The sequence below is a fragment of the Lycorma delicatula genome, chromosome 1 (genome assembly GCF_047948215.1).
Source record: "Lycorma delicatula isolate Av1 chromosome 1, ASM4794821v1, whole genome shotgun sequence".
In the NCBI taxonomy this organism is placed as follows: domain Eukaryota; kingdom Metazoa; phylum Arthropoda; class Insecta; order Hemiptera; family Fulgoridae; genus Lycorma; species Lycorma delicatula.
This window is the reverse complement of record NC_134455.1, coordinates 241,200,270-241,221,802: the sequence shown is the minus strand read 5'-3', so window position 1 is coordinate 241,221,802 and position 21,533 is coordinate 241,200,270. Positions and strand designations below refer to the sequence as shown.

Genomic DNA, 21,533 nt, shown 5'->3' with positions numbered 1-21,533 from the left:
TCAGACAATGAGAATACTTAATTTTCAATAATTTGAGAAAATTAGAAAAAAACATTGTATGATATAAATTATATAAAATACAAAATACATTATTTTGTAATGCCTAATATCCAGCAACTACAATAATATGAAATATCCTTATAATTTACAAAATAATGATTCAATTTTTCATCAGAATTTCATTAATAACACTTATAAACAAAAAAAAAAATTCTAACATTTAAAATCAAATTTCTTTAACTTGTACTTGTTTTTTATAGGCTATTTAACATCTATTTTCTCAGAATTAAATTCTCTATAAGTTTTAATAATAAATCTTATGCATTTATTGGTCATTTAACAAAGTTTTTATATTACAAACATAAAAAAACGTGTTTTCAAACATGAAATCTTTCTGTTTTACATTAGATATTATGAAAATAACTGGAGATAGGGTTCTGGAACCTGTTTTATTCCATTTGTCAAGTTCAAAAACCAGATGAAATCATCAAATTTACCCCTTAATTTGTGTTCCTAAAATCTTTTGCTAACAGAGTGTTTGCAAACCCTGCAACCTATTTTATTCTATTTTTCAGGTACAAAAACTATATGAAAATCATCAGTTTTACCCCTTAATTTGGGTTCCTAAAATCTTTTGTAACAGAGCATTTGCAAACCCATGTTTATATGAACATTTTTCTTATTTTCACTAGTAGAATGAGCTGGCAACACTACTACATGAATCACATCACTCTTTATACATAATAAAAAAAAACTACAGAAAGCAGTTCTAGTTTTGTTGTTACTTTATTCAATTTAAAGAAAATAATAGGCGTTTCAAAAAGGACGCAACCCTAAGCTTAAGAAGGTAGAGGTCACGTATAAGTAAATTTTGTTTCTCCCTAAAAGTCAGTTGGTAACACTGTACTCAAGGTTAGCAGCTTTAAAGAGTTTGAATGTCCTTCTTATGCACTAGTGCTAGACCAGTATAAATTTGTTCCTATTAACTATATTGTTTCCCAAGGACGAATGTGTGTTTATTTTTTAGACTTATTGTACATATGAATTTTATAAACGAGTGAAAGACAGTTTCAGATAAAATTCCCAATTCTTCAGTTCCTAATAAGTCAACAATATTGTATTTGATTAATAAATTTTTTGAGACTGGAAGTGTATATGATAGGAAAAGCACAGGTCAACCATCACTGTTAACAGTAGAAGTTCTGGTGGATGTGAAAGAACATTGACTTGCTCATCCAGAAAATCGCTCAGAAAGGTATCTTCACAAGCTGAGCTTTCACTATCTACAGCTTTTAGGGCTACTGAAAAATTATAATTGCATGCTTATCGCATTGGTGTCATTCAAGAATTGAAAGAAGTAGACCACAGAAAACATTTACAGTATTGTCGTTGGTTTCGTTTTCTTGTTGATGACAACGGTATTGAAATTTTGGATGATGTTTATTTCAGCAATGCGTCATGGTTTCATTTGGATGGATACATTAACAGCCAAAACTGTCAAATATGGAGAACTGAAAATCCTCACGCGTTTCATAAACGACCATTACACGCACATGAAATTGGTGTTTGGTATGCGATCTCCTGGCTTCGTGTAATAGGGCCCCTTTATTTTTTGACAAATCTCTAGATGGTGTGGTTTATTGAAACTTAATCACACATTAAATACTTATTAGGTTTACACAAATGAGTGTTGGTTCCAGCAGGATAATGCAGCATAGTTATGTAGGTTCCAGCAGGAATTACACACGATTACACGTCTCATACTGACAATGAGATGCTGGATATGTTACAGGAATTTTTTTGTCATCATTTGACATCAAAAGGGTAGAGGTCTCCATGATCCCCAGATCTTATACCAGCAGATTTTCTCCTTTGGGGGTATTTAAAAAGTGTAGTTATTAAAAACAATCCTTACACACTTGACAAATTGAAGGCTAACACTGAAAGTGAGATTTCAAACATTACTGAGCAAACATTACAAATCATGGCTGCATATGTTATGAAATGCTTATGAACTTACATTGAAATCACAGTAAATCATTTTGAACATCTACTGTAAAGTTATTAAAGGTAATTTGAATATTGTTATAAAAGTATTTTAATAACAATAATATTTTTGTAATAAATTTGTGTTGTCAAACAAAGGGGTTGCATACTTCTTGAAACACCCGTTAGAATCAGTATGTTGTATTAATGAAACGATTTAGTAATCAATCATTAACAAGAATTACAACTTAATTTTTCTAAACCAATTTTAATATATGACAGAAGTGCTAACTTTTTACACAATGAACAGCACAATTAAGTTCATGTGGTTCTTATTCATTTCCTCTGTTTTTTTAATATACCGTGTATCATAAAGTTTTCCAGGGACTTTCATAACCTATTCTACTGTGAAACTAATGGGAAAGGTTCATATATTATATGTCTTAAAATGGTTCGTTCACGAGTGAAATGAGGTTGTTCTGAAATTTTTACAACATTAATTAAAAAGATGAATTGAGATTTCTTATAGTTTTTTACCTGAAAAATTGAATAAAATAGGTACCAGAACCATATCTGCAACAGTTTTTTGAGAAATCTGGGATGAAAACCAATAAATTGGGGTAAAAAACTATTTTTATATTTGACAGAATAACTTTATTAAATGGGTAATAAACACATAAAATGTTAAAACAAAACATGTAGGGAATTTAATAATGAATAAAATAGTGTAAAATACAATGAATAAAACAAAGATAAGTTAGAAAAATTTGAATTTTATTTAAAAACAGTACAATAGACCAAAGTGCACTATATGTACAAGCTTAATGTCCAAAAATGAGCCAACCATTTTCAAAACAATTCTACTGCTTTCTTTGTTCTTTTTAGTTCTTCAAAACCACCCTTAAGTTGCTCACCTGCATCCATAATACAGATAATTATGTATTAATGGAATTTATTTTACAATTATGTAGTATTTTTGTTTTGTATATAATGTTTTTTATCCATCCCCAGACACAAAATTCTAAAATTTTAGATCAGGTGATCTTGGTAGCCAGGAATGTGGACCTGCATGACCAATTCATTTCTCAGGGAAATGATTTAAATGAGTAGGAATGGCACAAGAGAAATGGGGAGGCATGCCATCGTGCAGGAAGTATACTTTGCACCTCAGCACTAGAGACGCATCTTCAAACAGCTGCAGCAATTCTTCTTGAAGAAAGTGGAAGTAGACCTCGGTATTTAAGAACAGGTAATATGAACAGCCTAAACAGCTGATTGTATGGGCCATACATTGATGCTAAATCATCTTCCACCATTTCATCAGGATTTATATCTGTCCAAGAATGCTCATTTCATAAGTTGTTGATGACATCTCAAATAAATTTGCCTTGTCAGTAAACAAAACATATTTACAGTTGTTTATTTGTATTGCACCAGTTGCAAAACTCTAAATGAAGTGGGCCATCTCCTGGGTGTAGATTTTGAATTAGCTGTTTATAATAAGGATAAAACTTGTTTCATTTAAGTCTCCTCTAAACCATCAAATGCAAAACTCCGATCTGCTCAGAAAAATGTCATGTACTGAGCCTGGACTGCACTAAACTGCCTAAACTACATTGACAATAATTTCATCAACAGCAACAACATCATGATGGACAGATCATTTGTAGTTGGTACAAATGCTAGGTAGTGAACCTGTTTCCCGAAAATTGTGAAAAGTCACGCTAATTATTTTGGGATCTGAAATCCTGCAATTCAGGAAACATATTTCATATTCTACTGCAACAGCTGTAGCATTACCATGATACACTTCTGAAATGAATACCATACCAGCATGTAAATAAGTTTGTATGGGCCATACATTGATGCTAAATCATCTTCCACCATTTCATCAGGATTTATATCTGTCCAAGAATGCTCATTTCATAAGTTGTTGATGACATCTCAAATAAATTTGCCTTGTCAGTAAACAAAACATATTTACAGTTGCAAAAGCAACTTCAATATTTACAGTTGCAAAAGCATTACTTCAATACCAAACCGATCATGTTCAAACTAAAATTCACAGATAACCTTTCCTAATGACAGCATAGTTCTCAGTATATGATATACTAAATGTACCTTACAGAATTATTTAGACACTAATACTGCACATAACCAGTATTTGCCAGTATTACCAGTAACCAGTATTGCACATTGTTGATCAGCTGTTGTTATTCTATTACCAACTTTGAAATAATAGTTTTTTTAAAATAATTTATTATAATTCTGTCATTAATAAAAAGAATATAACTATTTTTTGTTTATTTATTTTTATTTTACAATTGTTGGGCAATTTTTTTTATAGCAATTTTTAACAGTAAATTTTATTTTTACAAATATTTCACATCACCAAAAAAGAATTTGGTTTTGTTTTCATTAAAGAAGTACTTTTCTGACAAATATAGTAACGTACTACTTCTAAATATAATGCAACGTTTTCTAATTCTTCTTTGTTTTATTCAATTTATCTTACATCATTTGGTTCAGAATTAAATTTTATACAAAATTATTAAATTCTCTCCAATACTGGGAGAATTTTGTGATACACTTTGTATAACAGAAGTTATAACATTTAAATGAAAAAAATTACTTGATTTTCTATAATAAATATCTCTTCTTCAGCAGTAAGTGATCTCAGCTCATGATAAAAGAACAAGCTCAGCAATTCTGGATTTATCCACTGTGATTCTGTTCCACCTGTATAAGAATAAAAGAAACGCCAACAATTACAATGAGCAAAGGTAAAAGGTTAAAACAAAGAGACCCAATTTTGTGACTTCCACAAATATCTATCTAATGAATATTATTACAGATATTATTCTGTTTCCACATCAACACTACCACTTGAACCTTTAAAGTAACAAAATAAAAAATATAAAGCTAGAAAACTAAAGTTTATTCATCAATTCATCAAATCAAAGAAAAAACTCTTCTCTTTACCTCTCTAGTATGTATTTACGAGGTCAATAACCTAACTTTATGTATTTCAGAAAATAACCTAACTTTATTTTTTTAATCTTTATTATTAATTTTACAGACTATTAGTCCTTGTTCCCTTCAAACTACTCCACTCTCCTATTCACATACTTTTCCCAGCGGTGCTTCCACTTTGCGAATAAGTCACGGATAACTTCATTTGAAATGGCCTTTAAGGTCCAAGATGAATTTGCTTTAATGTTGTCAGTAGTCTCATAACAGCATCCTTTCATCACTGATTTTAATTTCGGAAATAAGGAAAAATCGCAAGTAGCCAAGTCTGGTGAGCAGGAAGGCTGAGAAAAGATAGCCACCTGATTTTTGGCACAAAACTGACAAATTGACAAAGCTGAGTGTGCCAGTGCATTGCCATGGTGAAGGAACCATGAGTTGTTTCATCCCAACTCTGGTCTCTTTTTGTGGACTTTTTCACATAACCATTGTAAAGCACCTTGATAGTACAGACGGTTCACTGTTTCACCTTGAGGGAAGAACTCAAAAGCACATTCCATTAAAATCGAAAAAAGACAGAAAGCATCACTTTGACGTTAGGTCGAGCCTAATGAGCTTTCTTGGGACGTGGAGATCCTTTGCCAATCCATTGTGATGATTAAACTTATTTCTCAATGTCTTAGCCGTAAACCCAGCTTTCATCTCCCATTATGATCCTTTACATGAACATTTCATTGTCATTGCCTTGTTCAAGAAGTTGCTGAAAAATGTCCAATCAATGTTCTTTCTGCTCTTCAGTCATCAAACAAGGAACAAACTTTGCTGCAACTCAATGCATATTCAATTTTTCAGTCAAAATGTCAAGGCATGATCCAACTCAGGTGCTACTCGCTTCTGCAAGTTCTCTGACAGTAGCACCAGATCGTTGATTTTCAGAACATGGGTGTCATCAGTTGAAGTCAAAGACCTTTCTGGTCAAGCATCATCTTCAATTGACTGATGACCATTTTTAATTCGTGAAAACCACTCATAACATTGTATACAACCCAGAGCATCATCTCCATAAGCTTGTTTCAAAAGTTGAAACATTTCTGTGAAAGTTTTCCGTTTCATGCAATATTTTACATTCTATTGTTGCTCCTGAAAATCACACATTATAAAAATCACTATTAACACTTAAACATGTTGCACTCAAATAACAAAACAAAAACAAGAAATCAACAATCTAAGAATATGTGGTTACAGGGGAGGTTATGTGGAACACAATGTTGCCAATCACACATCACTAAATATTTCCTATGTTGGCATGTAATTAAAAATGTTCAGTTATTTTTAGAACAGCCCTCAAATATACACATGTGCATACACACTGGTAAAATTTTCAGGTGTACTCTATAGGCACTATAGGCACATTTGTTCTTAATTTTTGTGAGAGGTATACCTCTCACAAAAATAAAGAACAAATGTCATATAAATGTAGATGGAAATGTTTTGCTTTCAGATTTTGGCTTGCAAAATATTTCTTCAACACTGCTCTAAGGATCAAAAAATATTAAACTAGAACTCTACAAAAACAAATTTATTGGTTTTATGTGTAATCTTACATGAAACATTTTTAAAAATGAGTCCCATAACAGTTACTCCAGTAGTTTCCAAGAAAATTGCTGAATAACCTAAAAAATTGTAAAAAGCAAGCTTTTGACATAGATTTAGTTTTTAAATTACCAATAATCAAATAAGACTTTAGTTCTGAAAAAATGTATGTATTAAAGTCGATGAAAACCAAATAATTTTTTTAAATCCATTTTTATTGAAAAAATCTTTAAAATTTTGCACTACAAATGAGTAAAAGGTTTTTCAGTTAAACTGTATATAATTTTTCATTTATCTTTTAGTATATTGTTAAGCTGCTAAGAGCAATAATTTGCATAATATTAGTTGACCATATTTCATTTTAAAATTTGCCATAGGTTAACTTTTGCTAGGTTATATAGGTTAACAATATGTTCCTTGAAAAGTTTTGTTGTGATAATGTTATTCTGAACAAAAATTCAATGTAAAAAAATAAAGTTCAATTTGAGAAGAGTAAAACTTTTGTTAGTAATTTTAATGTACTAGTTATCATTCATTCAGTATCTTTTTTCTTAAATTTTGATTTGGAACAATAACAGAAAAATGCATAATAAATTCATAAATAAAAAATTTATTTAATTTTGTGGATTTTATCTACAATTAGTGTAATGATAATGCTACAGAATCTTTTAAAGATTCAACAATTTCCTAACCAAATTATTCCCAAGAGGCAGATATTTAGATACACATAAAAAACTGAGAGGAAGAGCTATTCATATTAAACTTAGAACAAAAAGGTAATATTCATGTACAAATACTGCCTACATTACAGCAAAATCTTCAACAAATACAGAATTATTATCTGCACATTTGAAAATTCCACATGTTACCATTTGGAGAATAATATGTTAAAGTCTTCATCAACATCATCTTTACTATACACACTTGTGTTGTGCTGTCTACAACATCTGAAACAAAATGTTTATGAACAGTGAATTAAGTGAAAAACCAATGGTTATAGGAAAATAACGCATTAGTCATCAAAATACTTTTCACTGATTAACTGAAGGTTTCATTTAATGGTATAAGTATTATAAATATAGAACAAGAAACACTACATTTTAAATGATGGCAGTCCTCACAACCTATGAATCAACTACAATAAATGCTTTTCAATAAGTATTTGGTACAGTGTAACAAGAAATGATCTGATCATTTCTTGCTCTTGATCCTATCATTCTTTAATAATCAATCTTGAGGGGATACCTACCTAAATTTTTTTTCAATAAAATTTCCATTAGGTGGATTAGTTGAGGAGGATCATGAGCATGACCAGTCAGATCCTCTAATTTGAATCCATCAGATTTCTCATTTAAGGATATATGAAGACATTAAAACATGCTCATAGATTTGACAATGAAAATGAATTTTCATATACAGAATATATTTTCTAAGAAATAAAAGAAAAAAGAAGTATATTCAAGAAGTTAGTCACATCCACAAATAGCTGTGCTGAAATGTACTCTCGGAGTGTACATTTTGAGCAACTGCAATATTATCTTTTAATTAAATGACATATTAAATGTTTTAAATAATAATTTGGTTTTGTTATAAAATTATTTTGAAAGAAGTAGGCTTACCTTTAAACTCAATTTTTGGGTAAGTTTTTTAGAATGTTTTGTTATTTGGTTCTCACTGACTTCAATCACATCAATTTTCTTAGAACTAACTCTCTATAAATTTTTTATTGATGTTTATTTGATAAACGACAATTTAACAAAGTAAATCTGCGCCAAAAATTTATAAACCATGCTTTTTGATCCAAATTTTTTTGGAAGCTACTGGAGATACACTTCTGGATTGATCTTTCATGCCTGATTGTTTTTCAGTTTCTCATATAAGTTTATAAATCATTAAATTTGCTCAATAATTTGAATATGAGGGGATTTAGTATAACATTATTTGATGTTTGAAACAGAAATGTAGAAGAAATCTTTTGCTAGCTATAATCTCAAAAAGTATATTTTTCAGATCTACGTTTATATAAAAGTTTTTCATCATTTTGGTGAGAGGGATCTGTTTATAAGATGACAGAAATATCCTTAAAAACCTATATGTGTATATATAGAGGAGGTTTTTCTGTATGTACAAACAACAGAATAATTTTAAACAAGTTCAATTTAAAATTTATGAAGTGTTGGATGTACTTGGATTTGCACACAGTATCCTTGAATTTTCATGCATATTTGATGTAGATGATTATATAAAAGAGATATAAAAAAAAACTTGAAAACTTTTTATCCCTCATTTTTTTCTTTTAATATAAATAAACATAAAAATATATAAACTTAAAAGAAAAACATGCAGTACGTTTCAAATGTTTACAACCACACAATAAGATTTTGCTGAAAACATTTTCCAATAATCCTGTTTTTCATAGTAGAGTTAAAAGTTCTAATATAGTTAAAATTTTACAACACTCAAGAATGAAACAGGCTAAAGATAGAAAGAAGGAAAGAAAAAAAAAATTACTGTGAATATATTGTAACAAGAACAGTATAGCGGACATGAGCAATGGATTCCTGCCAATTAAGAAGAAAGTAGTAGAAGATATAATGGGAGGAATCTGGAAAGGGGCTAAAAGAAGCCTTTTAGTAAAGGTAACGTCTGTTTAATAATTGTCTTTTGTAATACTGCCCACTGACTGACACATCTAGACAAATGTTTGTTATGCTGCAAACATAAGAGTTACGGACCAGGGTAGGAAATTCAAGGGAACGTGTGAGGGCGGACGATCATTCTCACACTTTGAGTTGGGTCCAGTCCAGCAGGTAATGAAGATAGGAGTATAAATACTCTGGGGAAGACCAGCTGAAATGAGTTCTGTGAAATCAGTCTAAGCAAGACGTTATGACATCAGTCTGCAAGATGTGAGTTTGCGAGATCAGTTCTGCAGGACATCAATCAGCGAGAGCATTCTGCAAGGAGGTCAGTGTAGAAGCAAATTTCTAGTGAACTAAGTTTGGCACAATTACGATGACGTTACAAGTAATTCCAGTACATGAAAACAAGAAATGGTTCAGTGAGTTAGTTAGACTATAAGTGAAAGAGATAATGTACTAAATTTCATTCATAAACTGTTAAGATAGTTTTATTTGTCAACAGCAAAAGTATTTGCAGCGAAAGAATTTTATACTTGTCTTATCTATTGTACTATTATTGTTAATACAAGACTGGTAATTAAAAGTGTTAAGACTAGTGGTCATCCTAGCATTTTTTGTCAATGGGACTGAATTCTAGTTTTCATTATTTATCTACCTGCGAGTAAATAAATCCTGACGATTACTTTAAATTCTGTTTTGTTTAATTTTTTTTTTTTTAGATTCTGTTTACAAAACAAAATTATCAGCAAAATATATAAATCGCTGTATATTATTATTATTGATATTTATTATTATTGTTGTGGTTGTGATTACTATGATTAATATTTGTTTATTATTATTACTGTTATTATTTGCTGTTGTCTTCATTATTATTCTGATTATTATTATAATGGTTGTGATTACTATTTTTATTATTGTCGATTATTATTACTACTGTCATTATTATTATTATTATTATTATTATTATTATTATTATTATTATTATTATTATTACTGATTTTTCTTTTTCTTTACTTATGTTTTTAAACTAATAAATTGTAATTACATAAACATTTTCAATTGTCAATCTCTCAATATCCTGATCGAGCCACGAACACAAGACAATATTTTTGTTAGTTATTGAAAAAAGAATAGTACCTGAAGGTTCAGCAAGAGCTACAATCCTAAATGCTGGATGAATCCTTAAAAGACCAGATTCAATGACTTTTTGTTCACCTAATTCAGCAACTAATTCATCATAACGATCATATCGAATTAATCGTCGTCCATCATATAGTTGTAACTCACGATCATGCACTAACCTAAAATAACATTCACAATGTTATTTATAAAAAAACATAGACCTAAAATAACATTCACTTTTAAAATATTATGCAAATTATATTAAGGATACAAGTTGTCACCTTGACCAATTGCTTGAAACTATAAATAAACACAGACCTTATCATTTTCATTTATCTAATACACCATTATGAAAATTTATTTACTAAAACAAGTTCCAAGTCAGAAAATGATAATGAAACCAAAAAATAAAGTTGCATCCTAACTCTAACAAAGATTCTGTAAAGGGTAATACCCCTTTTTTAGAATCTTAATTGTTTTCAAATCTTTAACACAGCCATGTTCGCAGCAGAAAACTATATACCTAAGGCATATTTCTTTTAGGCTTTTGTTAAACAAATTTCAAACAAGTATCCACTGAATCTTTTCCCAAGAATTGATATATTTCAAAGTGTAGTAGTAAACATAGATCAATATATTCAAAACTTACACAAGAATAAGAAGTACAAACATGCTAAATAACTAAAGTTCAAAATTACACACCATAACCAGTAAAGTATATCAGAGGCCTTTCCTAGGTATGAAAAAATAGAGTATTTCCATTACATCCCATTAAAATGGAAAGAATATTCTTTTAATAAAAGTTACATTAACATTTAATGTATCATAATGAATTAAATTTCATCTTATGCTTTAAAAAAAAATCTTTCGAACACTTTTTCATTCTTAATTAGAATTTTCTCCAAATGAATTAATTATTATTTTCTGAGAGAATCAAATGGAGGAGCATTATTTTTATATCTTGGAAATTTTATACAAGACAGCTCACTCACAATTTTTTTTTACAAAGGATGATTACATACCAATGCCAGTCAATATCGATGTGTGCAGGTGCACGCAAAAAGAAATATATATATATATATATATATATATATATATATATATATGTATATATATATATGGTCTAGGAATTATACATTAATTTTCCACTATTTCACATTTCTAAAGAAGTACCTAGCATACTAGCTTGGAAGCAGATTCCTTTACTAAAGGAAAAATAATCAAATTTTCAAAAAGAGCACTGAGTTATAATAAGAACTATGGTTCTTTCAAGAATATTTAAATTATAATGAAAAAGTAGTACAGAAGAATTTACTGAAATAGAAACATAAATTTTAACTAATTTTTAAGCTACATACACCCATCAATTTACTCATGCATACAACAAGGGATAAGTAAATAAAAAGAAAAACTCTTTACCAATACTGATATGGGTTAAGTTTTGTATATGTAATCCACTTGCATTATTATAACTACAACAGAGTTAAAATGATGAATAATAATAGTTCATCTTTAATTAATCTTTTTTCACAGGATTTTTTTTTTAATCACTGAAATCTAAGCGTATTAATTATTTTTAAATTTTATTTATTTTTAAAATTATTATGTACTTGCATGAAGCAATTTTTAAGTATGATTATCACAAGCTTAAGATAAAAGGGCTTTAAAATCAGATTTTATTTTAATTGTATTCTCATAGGCTGTATTTTTCATAGACCTGTATTCATATTAAATAAACATACAGCTAAAAAATGAAAATAAAATGAAATTAGCAAAAATTAATAAAACCTTCTAAAAATACCATGATACAAATTATAAAATTATAGTTTATCAATAATTATTAAAATTCTGACTTTTGAAGGGGGTTAATAATTTTTGGGAGTCATTTTTAATTTGGTTTTGACTTCAAAAATGTTTTAAAAATATTGAAAAAAGCATTATTGTATATTTTTTAAAAGCATTTTTTGAAGTTAGGTATATATATTTTAAAAGATTTCATTTATTAACATATATTTTAGAAAAAAGTTTAATTTTAAACAGAACAAACTTTGTAATAGCACATATCTTTACTGCATATTTTATGATATTTTCATCATTCATTATAGATTAAAAGAGCTTTAAGCTATTTCTATAAGAAAAAAGTAACATTATACACATATAGATCATTAATCCACACATCTACAAAAATATTTAATCATAGTATATGATAATAATAGTAATCATAATTTACAAATCCTAATTTCTAGCATAACTAACACATACATAAGTATACATCTATTTCTAGTATACTAAAGCACAATGGATCCATAAATACTCATATAATAAATATATAACAGAATGTTTACAATGGTTTTGATTTTTGGCTTAATGAATCCATTCCGCATAGATAGATGATCAATAGGAGCACTAAATCCACCAGAGAAACCAGTCTCCTCCTGAGCCTCCAAAGGCTCCAGAGTTGAGAACCAGTGACAAGCAATTACAGATTCTCCTAGCAAACACATGATTTGGCCTATAATTTTTTATATAACAAATACTTTAAAAAATATACAATTTCAAAAATTGTAACTGTATTAACTTAATGTATATTGAAAATAAAAACATTATTAATTATTATTAATTTACTTTTGTGAAATAAAACTATTTTTAATATTTAAAAGTGAATTGAATTAGTTTCATTTGCTTAATATTTTGTAAATTTACTGAAGTGTTAATCAGTATCCTCTTTTAACTTTTAAATAAAAGGAAAAACTCTTTACCAATACCAATACTCTATAACATGGATATCAGTTTATAGGAAGTTAAGTTTTATATATGTAAATCACTTGCATTATTATAACTATAATAACAGAGTTAAAATGATGAAGAATAATAGTTCATCTTTAATTTATCTTTTTTTTTCAAAGATTTTTTTTTTAATCACTGAAATCTAAACATATTAATTTTTTCCTTTTAATTTTATTTATTTTAAAATTATTATGAACTTACGTGAAACAATTTCACAAATTTTACTTTACATGAAGTATGATTATCACAAGCTTAAGATAAAAGGGCTTTAAAATTATTTTCCTTTATTTGTTTCTGTACAGCTTCACTGTACTGACAGAAAGGCTGTAACTACTTCCACAGTACTTTTATCTCATTATGAGTACTAATTTTTACATTTCAGACGGAGTAAAATTCAGAACTTCAGTACCAGGTACATGGCTGGAACTGAATTCAATTTCATGTGTATAGAAATCACCAATAAATCTGATTATTTTTTATATAAGTTAGTTATTTACTGGTTTGGATCATCCATTGTTATATTCTGTCCACAGTGACAAGAATGAGTGGTTCTTTCATATTCTTTGTATCTCTTCTTTTGTTAAATCCAGTCTTGACCATTTTGCATAAGTCTGTGTATTTTTGTTATCTTCACTTCCTATTTTTACTTCCTTGTACAAACAAAAGGAAATACTGTGATCGCAAAAAATTTCGGTTTTCAGATTTCAACAGAAATATCCATTTTGACCATCCCTCCATTTTCACTAGTTTCGGCGTGACACTGTGAATACCTACGTACATATGTATCTCACATAACTCAAAAATAATTGGCCGTAAAATGTTGAAATTTTCGATTTAGGACTATTGTAACATCTAGTTGTGCACCTCCTCTGTTGATTAGAATCGACTGGACCAAGTGTCCAAAAAAATTTGGATTTTGGAATTTTTCTTAACTGCAGTAACCAGACCTCACGGAGAGCTTTTCAGAAATATATCATAAGTGGTACTTATTTTCATTGGTTCCAGAGTTATAGCCAAATAAAATTTTAATTAATGAAATATTTGGATCTTACAAGAGAAATCATATCAGTTCGAATGTAACTTCATTTGCCTTCATTTAAATATGTTGATTTATTAATAATTATTAACCTCTGATAGTGAAAAAGTTTTACAATAAATAATAATTCAATAATAACAATAAAAAAAAAATATGAAAAAAGTCATAAGTTATTGGTGAAATAAAATTTTATGTACTTTTAAAAATGTGTATATGTAATTTAATAGACTTACGTACAAGGAAGTCATGTGGTGTCCACATCAGATTTGATGAAATATCTTATTATTTTATTTATGCATTTGTTTCAGTGCACTTGATAATAAATACCACTATAAGATTTAGTAATCTTCTACTGTTTCGTTTTTGTTTTCATTTTGTTGATGGTTACACCATAATAATTTTAAAATATAGTTAGTATTACATACATATAAGAGTTACATTAATTTAAAGAGTAATAAAGGGACTTTTACTCTAACCTAATATTTCAGGTAAGATTGTTGAATAAATAATTATATAAATATTTGATATTAATAAAAACTATATTATCTTCTTCTTTTTAGTTGCTATTTAGTTGCTTTTAGTTGTTATTTCATATTTCCATTTACTTTATTTGACACTCAGCTGAAACTTCTATTGCTCTATATATATATATATATATATTTATATATATATATATATGTACTTTTTTTCATTACCATCATCAGCTCAAGGTAACTGGTTTTTTTTTTCACTTCAGATAACTAATTTCTCTTCACACAGTCCAATTTGTCATCATTTACACAGCTGCTTCTTAATTTTGTAAGTTATCTCATTTAATGTTATAAAATAAAATCAATTTTGGACCTAAGTTAACCAATGTTTACTTTTTATATTAAACTAATTTAATGCACCTTTCATGCAATTATATCCAGGATAAAATCAGTCTAATTTTTTTATTTGAATATTTAGGCTTTTTTTACCTCAGCTACTTCTACGGCTCTTTTAAATAATGCATTTTAAAAATTTCTTCATAAATTTGCCAGCCCCTCTTCTCTTCATTACAATGACCATCTGTTGCATATCCTTCAACTACTGTTTTACTGATCTACTATAGTCCCTAATCCTGGGCTGAAGATACCATTAAAACTTAAAAGTGGTAGTCTCTGCTTCTGGTTTATCTATGTTGGCCCATCTCTTAAAAAACTGGATTTCAAATAACAATATTTCTACTGATTTCACTTTGTGCAAGTAACTCCACTTAATTAGTTTGTACCAACAATTTTCATTCTACACAATGATCTTTGCACATTTATAAACATTGTTTCTTTTCATATAAAGTCCAGAATAGTCAGTAAAAACTTCTCTATTGTTTACAACATTACTTTCATTATGAACAACTTAAAATTTTATATAATTATTATCACTACTCCTACTACACTATTTATTCTATTATTGTTGTTGTACTGTGATATCTGATTTGAATTTTTAATCAGTTTGATTTTAAAAATTTTAACAATCCCCAAAATAAGGACTAATCAATAAAGAGTGAACCTTTTTTCTCTACAAGCCATAATAAATCCCCTGTTTGGGGTACTTCTGATTTGAGGCAAAGACCAAGACCCGATTAAGGGACCCCTGATTTGAGGCAGGCAATTGAGAGGACCTAGTCCCAGCTGACTGGGTGGGACAGCATAGCCGGCTCTGACATGGTCGCCTGGAAGGTTAGAGGCAATGGCACCCCTAGATTCGAGTGTGCTTCTGCAGCGGGTCCAGGGCTAGTGGGGGTAGGAAGAAAAAAAAGCCATAATAAATAGTGGTTACTCAGAAAATCATGTTCAAGGAAAAACAAAAAATTAGGAATCTTTATTTCAAATATAGCATACCTTTTTAAATCCAACATTAAAATGTAGGAAGAAAGCAAGTAATTTGTGAAACATTTGATCATATAGTTTCCTGTCACATAATAATAACTAACCAACGTTCAATGAATTGTATAACCGACATGGAGTGGCAAGGGAGTGCTTGCTTCCCTATGTGGGAGATAGACAGATCAAGGTCTGACTGGATGTGTTAAATTTTAATTAACAAACATCTTGGCTTGATGGATGATTCAAGAAATAAGATGGTATAGATGCACTTCCTAAACAAACAAGGGATAAGGCTACTTATGAACTCCAAATAAAAAAACTTAAATAGATAACTGGGAATAACTGAAGATTATCATGAATAATCAACATTCAATAAAAAATATAAAAAAATTATATATCTAAAGCAATTAATTTTTTATTTATCCTTGCATTTATTATTTTTTATTTATATACTAATCATTACCTATGTAATATAGATAGTGTGCTAGGATGTACTCTATGAATTCCATCAAGTATTGTTAATCTTCCCTCAAGAGCAGCATTCACAAGTGGAGCATTTTGCCAAATAGTATCTCCATTTGGTAATGTGCTGCGCTGCTGGATAAAATCTCTAGATGTCATATCCTAAAAATGAATAAAAAAAGTAATCAGGATTTACTTTCATAAATCTTACATAAAAAAATGGATAATTTTAACAAAATAACAGACAAAATTTTTTATACTTACGTAGCTATATTTCAGTTTTTAGAATTTTTGTTTCAAATCAAAGACCTAGAAACCTCAATATATTATAAGTAATTAATAATTCTAGTGACAAATTAGTGAATTGACCATTGGCAACACCGTTCAAAAGTTTTAAGAATAACTGCACTTATTGATTAAAATGCCTTTAGTATTTTATTAAATGTATTTTCCTTCAAATATCCTAATATTAAGACTTTTCCTGTAAGGACCATTTTGGATGTAGATTAACTGAAGCAATGTAGTACTTGTTACTAATTCATATTCGATAATGATGAACTTTAGGTTTTAATGTAAACTGTTGGGCTTGTTTATAAAAAATTATACAATAAGAAATATATAATACATACAGGATAAATAATTTGCAATTTGAAAAAAAGCAGGTTTTTACATAACTGGTCATATTCCATAGGAAAACAATCTTTACCACTTTGTTTTCATGATATAAAATTCCCTACAACTCCACTCCATACAAAAAAATGAAGAAGAGTAGGGTAAAGAAGATAATCTACAAAAGAACTGGAAGTAGATAAATAAGTAACATCCTAAGAAAATAAAAATTTGAATCCAATTTTTCAGGGATGTTTAACATGACTGGAGCAATGAAAATTAAAATTACAGTAGATACTTAATTTATATTCTCACCAAAATAATATTTGCATACAATTAGAAATGGATGAATATCATATAAAAAATAATTACATCAATATTTGTAAATAAAATTTTTATTTTTATCAAACTTTAAATAATAAAGTAAAACAAAACAATTCAAACTCACATGTCTTTTTTATTAGCTGCATTATATGCACAAATTGCATTGCAAAATTTAGGTCATATGACCAATATAAAATTCTGCCACCTTTTCAATATAAACATTTCAATGTATAATAAAAAAAAGCAACAAAATCTATAATTTCTTTTACTTAATTTTTCTTAATTGTCCATGTAGAACAATGATAAGTAATACTCAATGGAGCAATAAATGCAGTACAAGTTGACACAAATATAATTTTTACCAGTACAAATGTGCTTAGTTTAGCCAAATCTGTATAACAACAAAAATTCTCTTACTTACATACAGTTATGCAATACAACATTGTAACATACATTGTAATAACATTGTTACAATACAATACTACAGTTATGCAGATTTTTCAAATCGTTAAAACAATACATACATGCCCAAACATAATCTAATAAGTCTTTTTTATGGATACACAAATTTTCATAGAATGAATAACTAAATAACATAAATGAGATCAAAGAAAAAACCACAAGTTAAATTAGTAAAATTAATTATTAATATGGATTTTATTTTGCACAAAAAATACTCATGACAGTATAATACTCATGATACTCATGTAATACTCATGATAGTATTATTTTTAACAAATCAAAACCAATGCAAATAAAATCAGACTACTTGGAAAAAAATGCTTAATCAAGGGAAATGCTAGAACTGAACAAAAATTATATTTTATCACTGAAGCAAATATTACTTTCAACATACATTCTTTAGTTCTTTTAAATCAAAAAACTTACATGATACATAACAACAGGTTCTACACGATATCCAAGGGAATGAGCAAGTCTAGTAACAAGAAGAGATTTACCACAACCTCTTGGGCCAATAACACAGATATCAAACACTGAATGACTCTGTATTAGTTCTGCTAAACAAGAATCTTGATAATTTGTTTTCACATAATCATTAGTATTTTGAAATTCTGAATCACCGCACAACACCTGTAAAAAACAATTTAACATTAACTTCCCTGAATGGATAACAAAAACAAGTCTACAAGTCTATATACTCATATAATCAAATAAAACTACATAAAACTAAAGCTTTGTTAACCTTGGGCTTTTTATAACAATCTTCATAAGACTAAATCTTACAAAACTAACTAGTATATCTTCAAAGAATAACTTCTTGCAATACTAACATTTTACAAAAACAAGGGCAGATTATCTTGTCCTTGTGTATAAAACCCTAAAATAGTTTTAACCTTTGGAAAGAAAGAATGGTTAGCACTGACAAGAAAATGAATGTCCAAAGAAATACATAAATTATAAAAATAATAAAAGAACCTGTGGAACAGCTGCAAGAATCACAGTAGAAGATTTATGGTGGAAACTCATCACAGAAAAATTATATCTCACCCTTTTTGTTTACTGTGGAAATTCATAAGGAAACAAAAAAAATTGATGGAAAAAGAAGGTTGTTTGTTGTTGATTATTCCAATAACAAAGCAATTTTGAGAGAAAAGCAATATATAGTAGAGTTACTTGACTGAACAATCCAAGCAAAAAAATTTTGTTTGGTTAAAGAGAGTGTAAAGTGATAGATAAAGTACTGAAACAAAGAAAACACAATTTCAAATATGTACTGGGAATTTTTTTTTTTCAATTAATTTTGATGCAACATAAAATATCTGAACTGAGAAATATTATTCAGGAAATCAGCAAAAGAGTCCAGCAGGTAACAAGTGAATTACGAGTATATCAGAGTATTGAAAATTTCTTATGTTACTGAAGAGTAACTAAATTATATTCATGAGTTATTTAAAAATACCCTTAGAGTGAATGCAAGACAAGATGACAAAATACAGTGTTACCTTTAAAGTACTAAGGAGATTTTAACCTTAACGTAATAGAAAGTAGATGTTCACATGGATAAAGTGTGTTAAGAAAGATCTGAAAAATACACCTAATCTCTGAGAGAATGATAAAAGGATAGACTCAAGTAGAGGACTGTGATCTACTCCTCGACAAAACGACAACTAGATAATGGAAGACATAAAGATAAGAAGGATTTACTTCTGAAGGAATAAATTTCCATTACTTTTTTCCTCGATTTTAATAATGACGAAAACAGGAAATAGTTTTCATTATGCAATCATTAACTTAAATAAATAAGCAATTTTACCTGTTGATTTGACTGAATTTTCAACCACTCATTAGAAACGATAGTGAAGTAATTAACTCATTCTTGAAGGAGACTGTATTAAGAAATATATTAAAAAATATTAAAAAGATATATTACTAATATTTTAATCCCCAAAATAATATTATAAGACAAAATATTATCAAAAATAATAATAAGAGGATCAATAATTCTATACCTCAACAGGCACAGGAGTATCTGATCCACAGGATATTTTTACAGAGCCTTTAGATTGGCCATCTAAACGAAGTACTGGACCATTAATTTTATGCACATCATTTTCTTCACTTTCAACAAATGATGCCAATATTCCTTCAACAGATGTTCTACCTTCTTTTGTTAAAAAACTGTTCATTGGATACAAACGATGAAATACATAATGAACATTTAACCATGGAAAATTACTCTGAAACATTAACACAATATTAATCTATAAAAATCAGATTAATTTTGACAGGTCATAAGACTGATGATACATAAAAATAATAATTTATTATTATTACTATAATTTATTATGGTAACTTTAAATAATTATGTAACCCACAAAAATATGTAGCCTTTGGTGTAAAAATTAAAAAATTAGAGACAAAAAAAATTAGTTTTATTTAAAAATATAAAATACTGTACCTTAATTTTAGTGAAAACAATAAAAAATGTTTTCATTCAGCAGAAATTAAAAAATTATGCACAGTGTAATATGTATTGCCCTGTATGTTCACAATTATTATCTTCTCAATTAGTAAACTGGGGAAGGCCAGAAATTGTGCCATAAGGTTTTATAAAACTTTTTTTAATCAATTTTCTCATGTAAATACATTTTAAAGGAATTACAAAGATCTATTTGTCTTTAAAGATTTAAATATAATAAATTAAATACTCACTAATAAATATTTTAACGTTACTTCCACAGAAAAATAATCTGTACATAATTTTTTTACAGAAGATCCCTTTCGTGATTATCATTTATAAGATTTAAAATATTAAATGTTTGTGTACATTATGATTACAGTGGTACAAAAAAATAAAATAAAAAGAATGAATATCTGCCACATACAATTTGTATGTGTATCATGAGGGTTTTATATATATATATATGGTTTTATATAACCATATAAAAAACCTTCAATATACCCCTCAATATACATTTGAAAAAATACATTTCAAAAAACCCCTCAATATACATTTGAGGGTTTTATATATATATATATGGTTTTATATATATATATATATATATATATATATATATATAAAACCCTCATATTATATATATATTTAATTACTTTACTGAAATTAATCTTTTTAAGATTCATATTATTCCTCTGTACTTTTTATTTAAATTCTTCTTACCTTAATTTTTCATTAAAGTACTTTCAGGGGATCCTGCATCTTGATTGAAATAATTCTGTTATTACATCATAAAAATATAAAAATAAAAATACTAAAATAATGATAATTGCATACTAATTTACAGTGCAATCTGTTGCAGTTTTTATAAGAATGTCCCCTCAAACACTGTCTAATAGTTTAACAAATTGAAATTTTGTTTGCTGGTATAAATGTTTGTATTATACATTATATTTGTACAAGTGTTAACTTTATGAGACCAAGGGTGAATTGATTTTTAAAGATTTTTACATTATTATATTAATTATTAGATTAGTGATAATTATTAGTGTTTATTAAATTAGATCATTATTACACTGATGTTTGAATTTGGTTGTCCTTGTTTATTTCAATATCGATAATTAAATAATTTAACATTTTATTATTATATATTTCAAATGTGAATTTTAAATTTTCGGTATAAGAATTTAAAATTATTAAATGTTCGTACAAGTATATAATGAGAATTTCAATATACC

At 28.1% G+C, this 21,533-nt stretch overlaps 1 protein-coding gene across 1 annotated transcript in view; it reads right to left on the bottom strand.

Annotated features, from left to right (window-relative positions):
* c12.2 (von Willebrand factor A domain-containing protein c12.2) overlaps positions 1–21,533 on the bottom strand; it is a 168,237-nt gene that overhangs the window by 67,858 nt on the left and 78,846 nt on the right. Inside the window, exons 7-11 of the mRNA XM_075374827.1 lie at positions 19,850–20,077; positions 18,267–18,470; positions 16,447–16,607; positions 10,329–10,492; positions 4,619–4,725 (exon numbers count right to left, since the gene is read on the bottom strand). Coding sequence (XP_075230942.1) covers positions 4,619–4,725; positions 10,329–10,492; positions 16,447–16,607; positions 18,267–18,470; positions 19,850–20,077 — 864 coding nt within the window. The remainder of the gene's footprint in view (positions 1–4,618; positions 4,726–10,328; positions 10,493–16,446; positions 16,608–18,266; positions 18,471–19,849; positions 20,078–21,533) is intronic.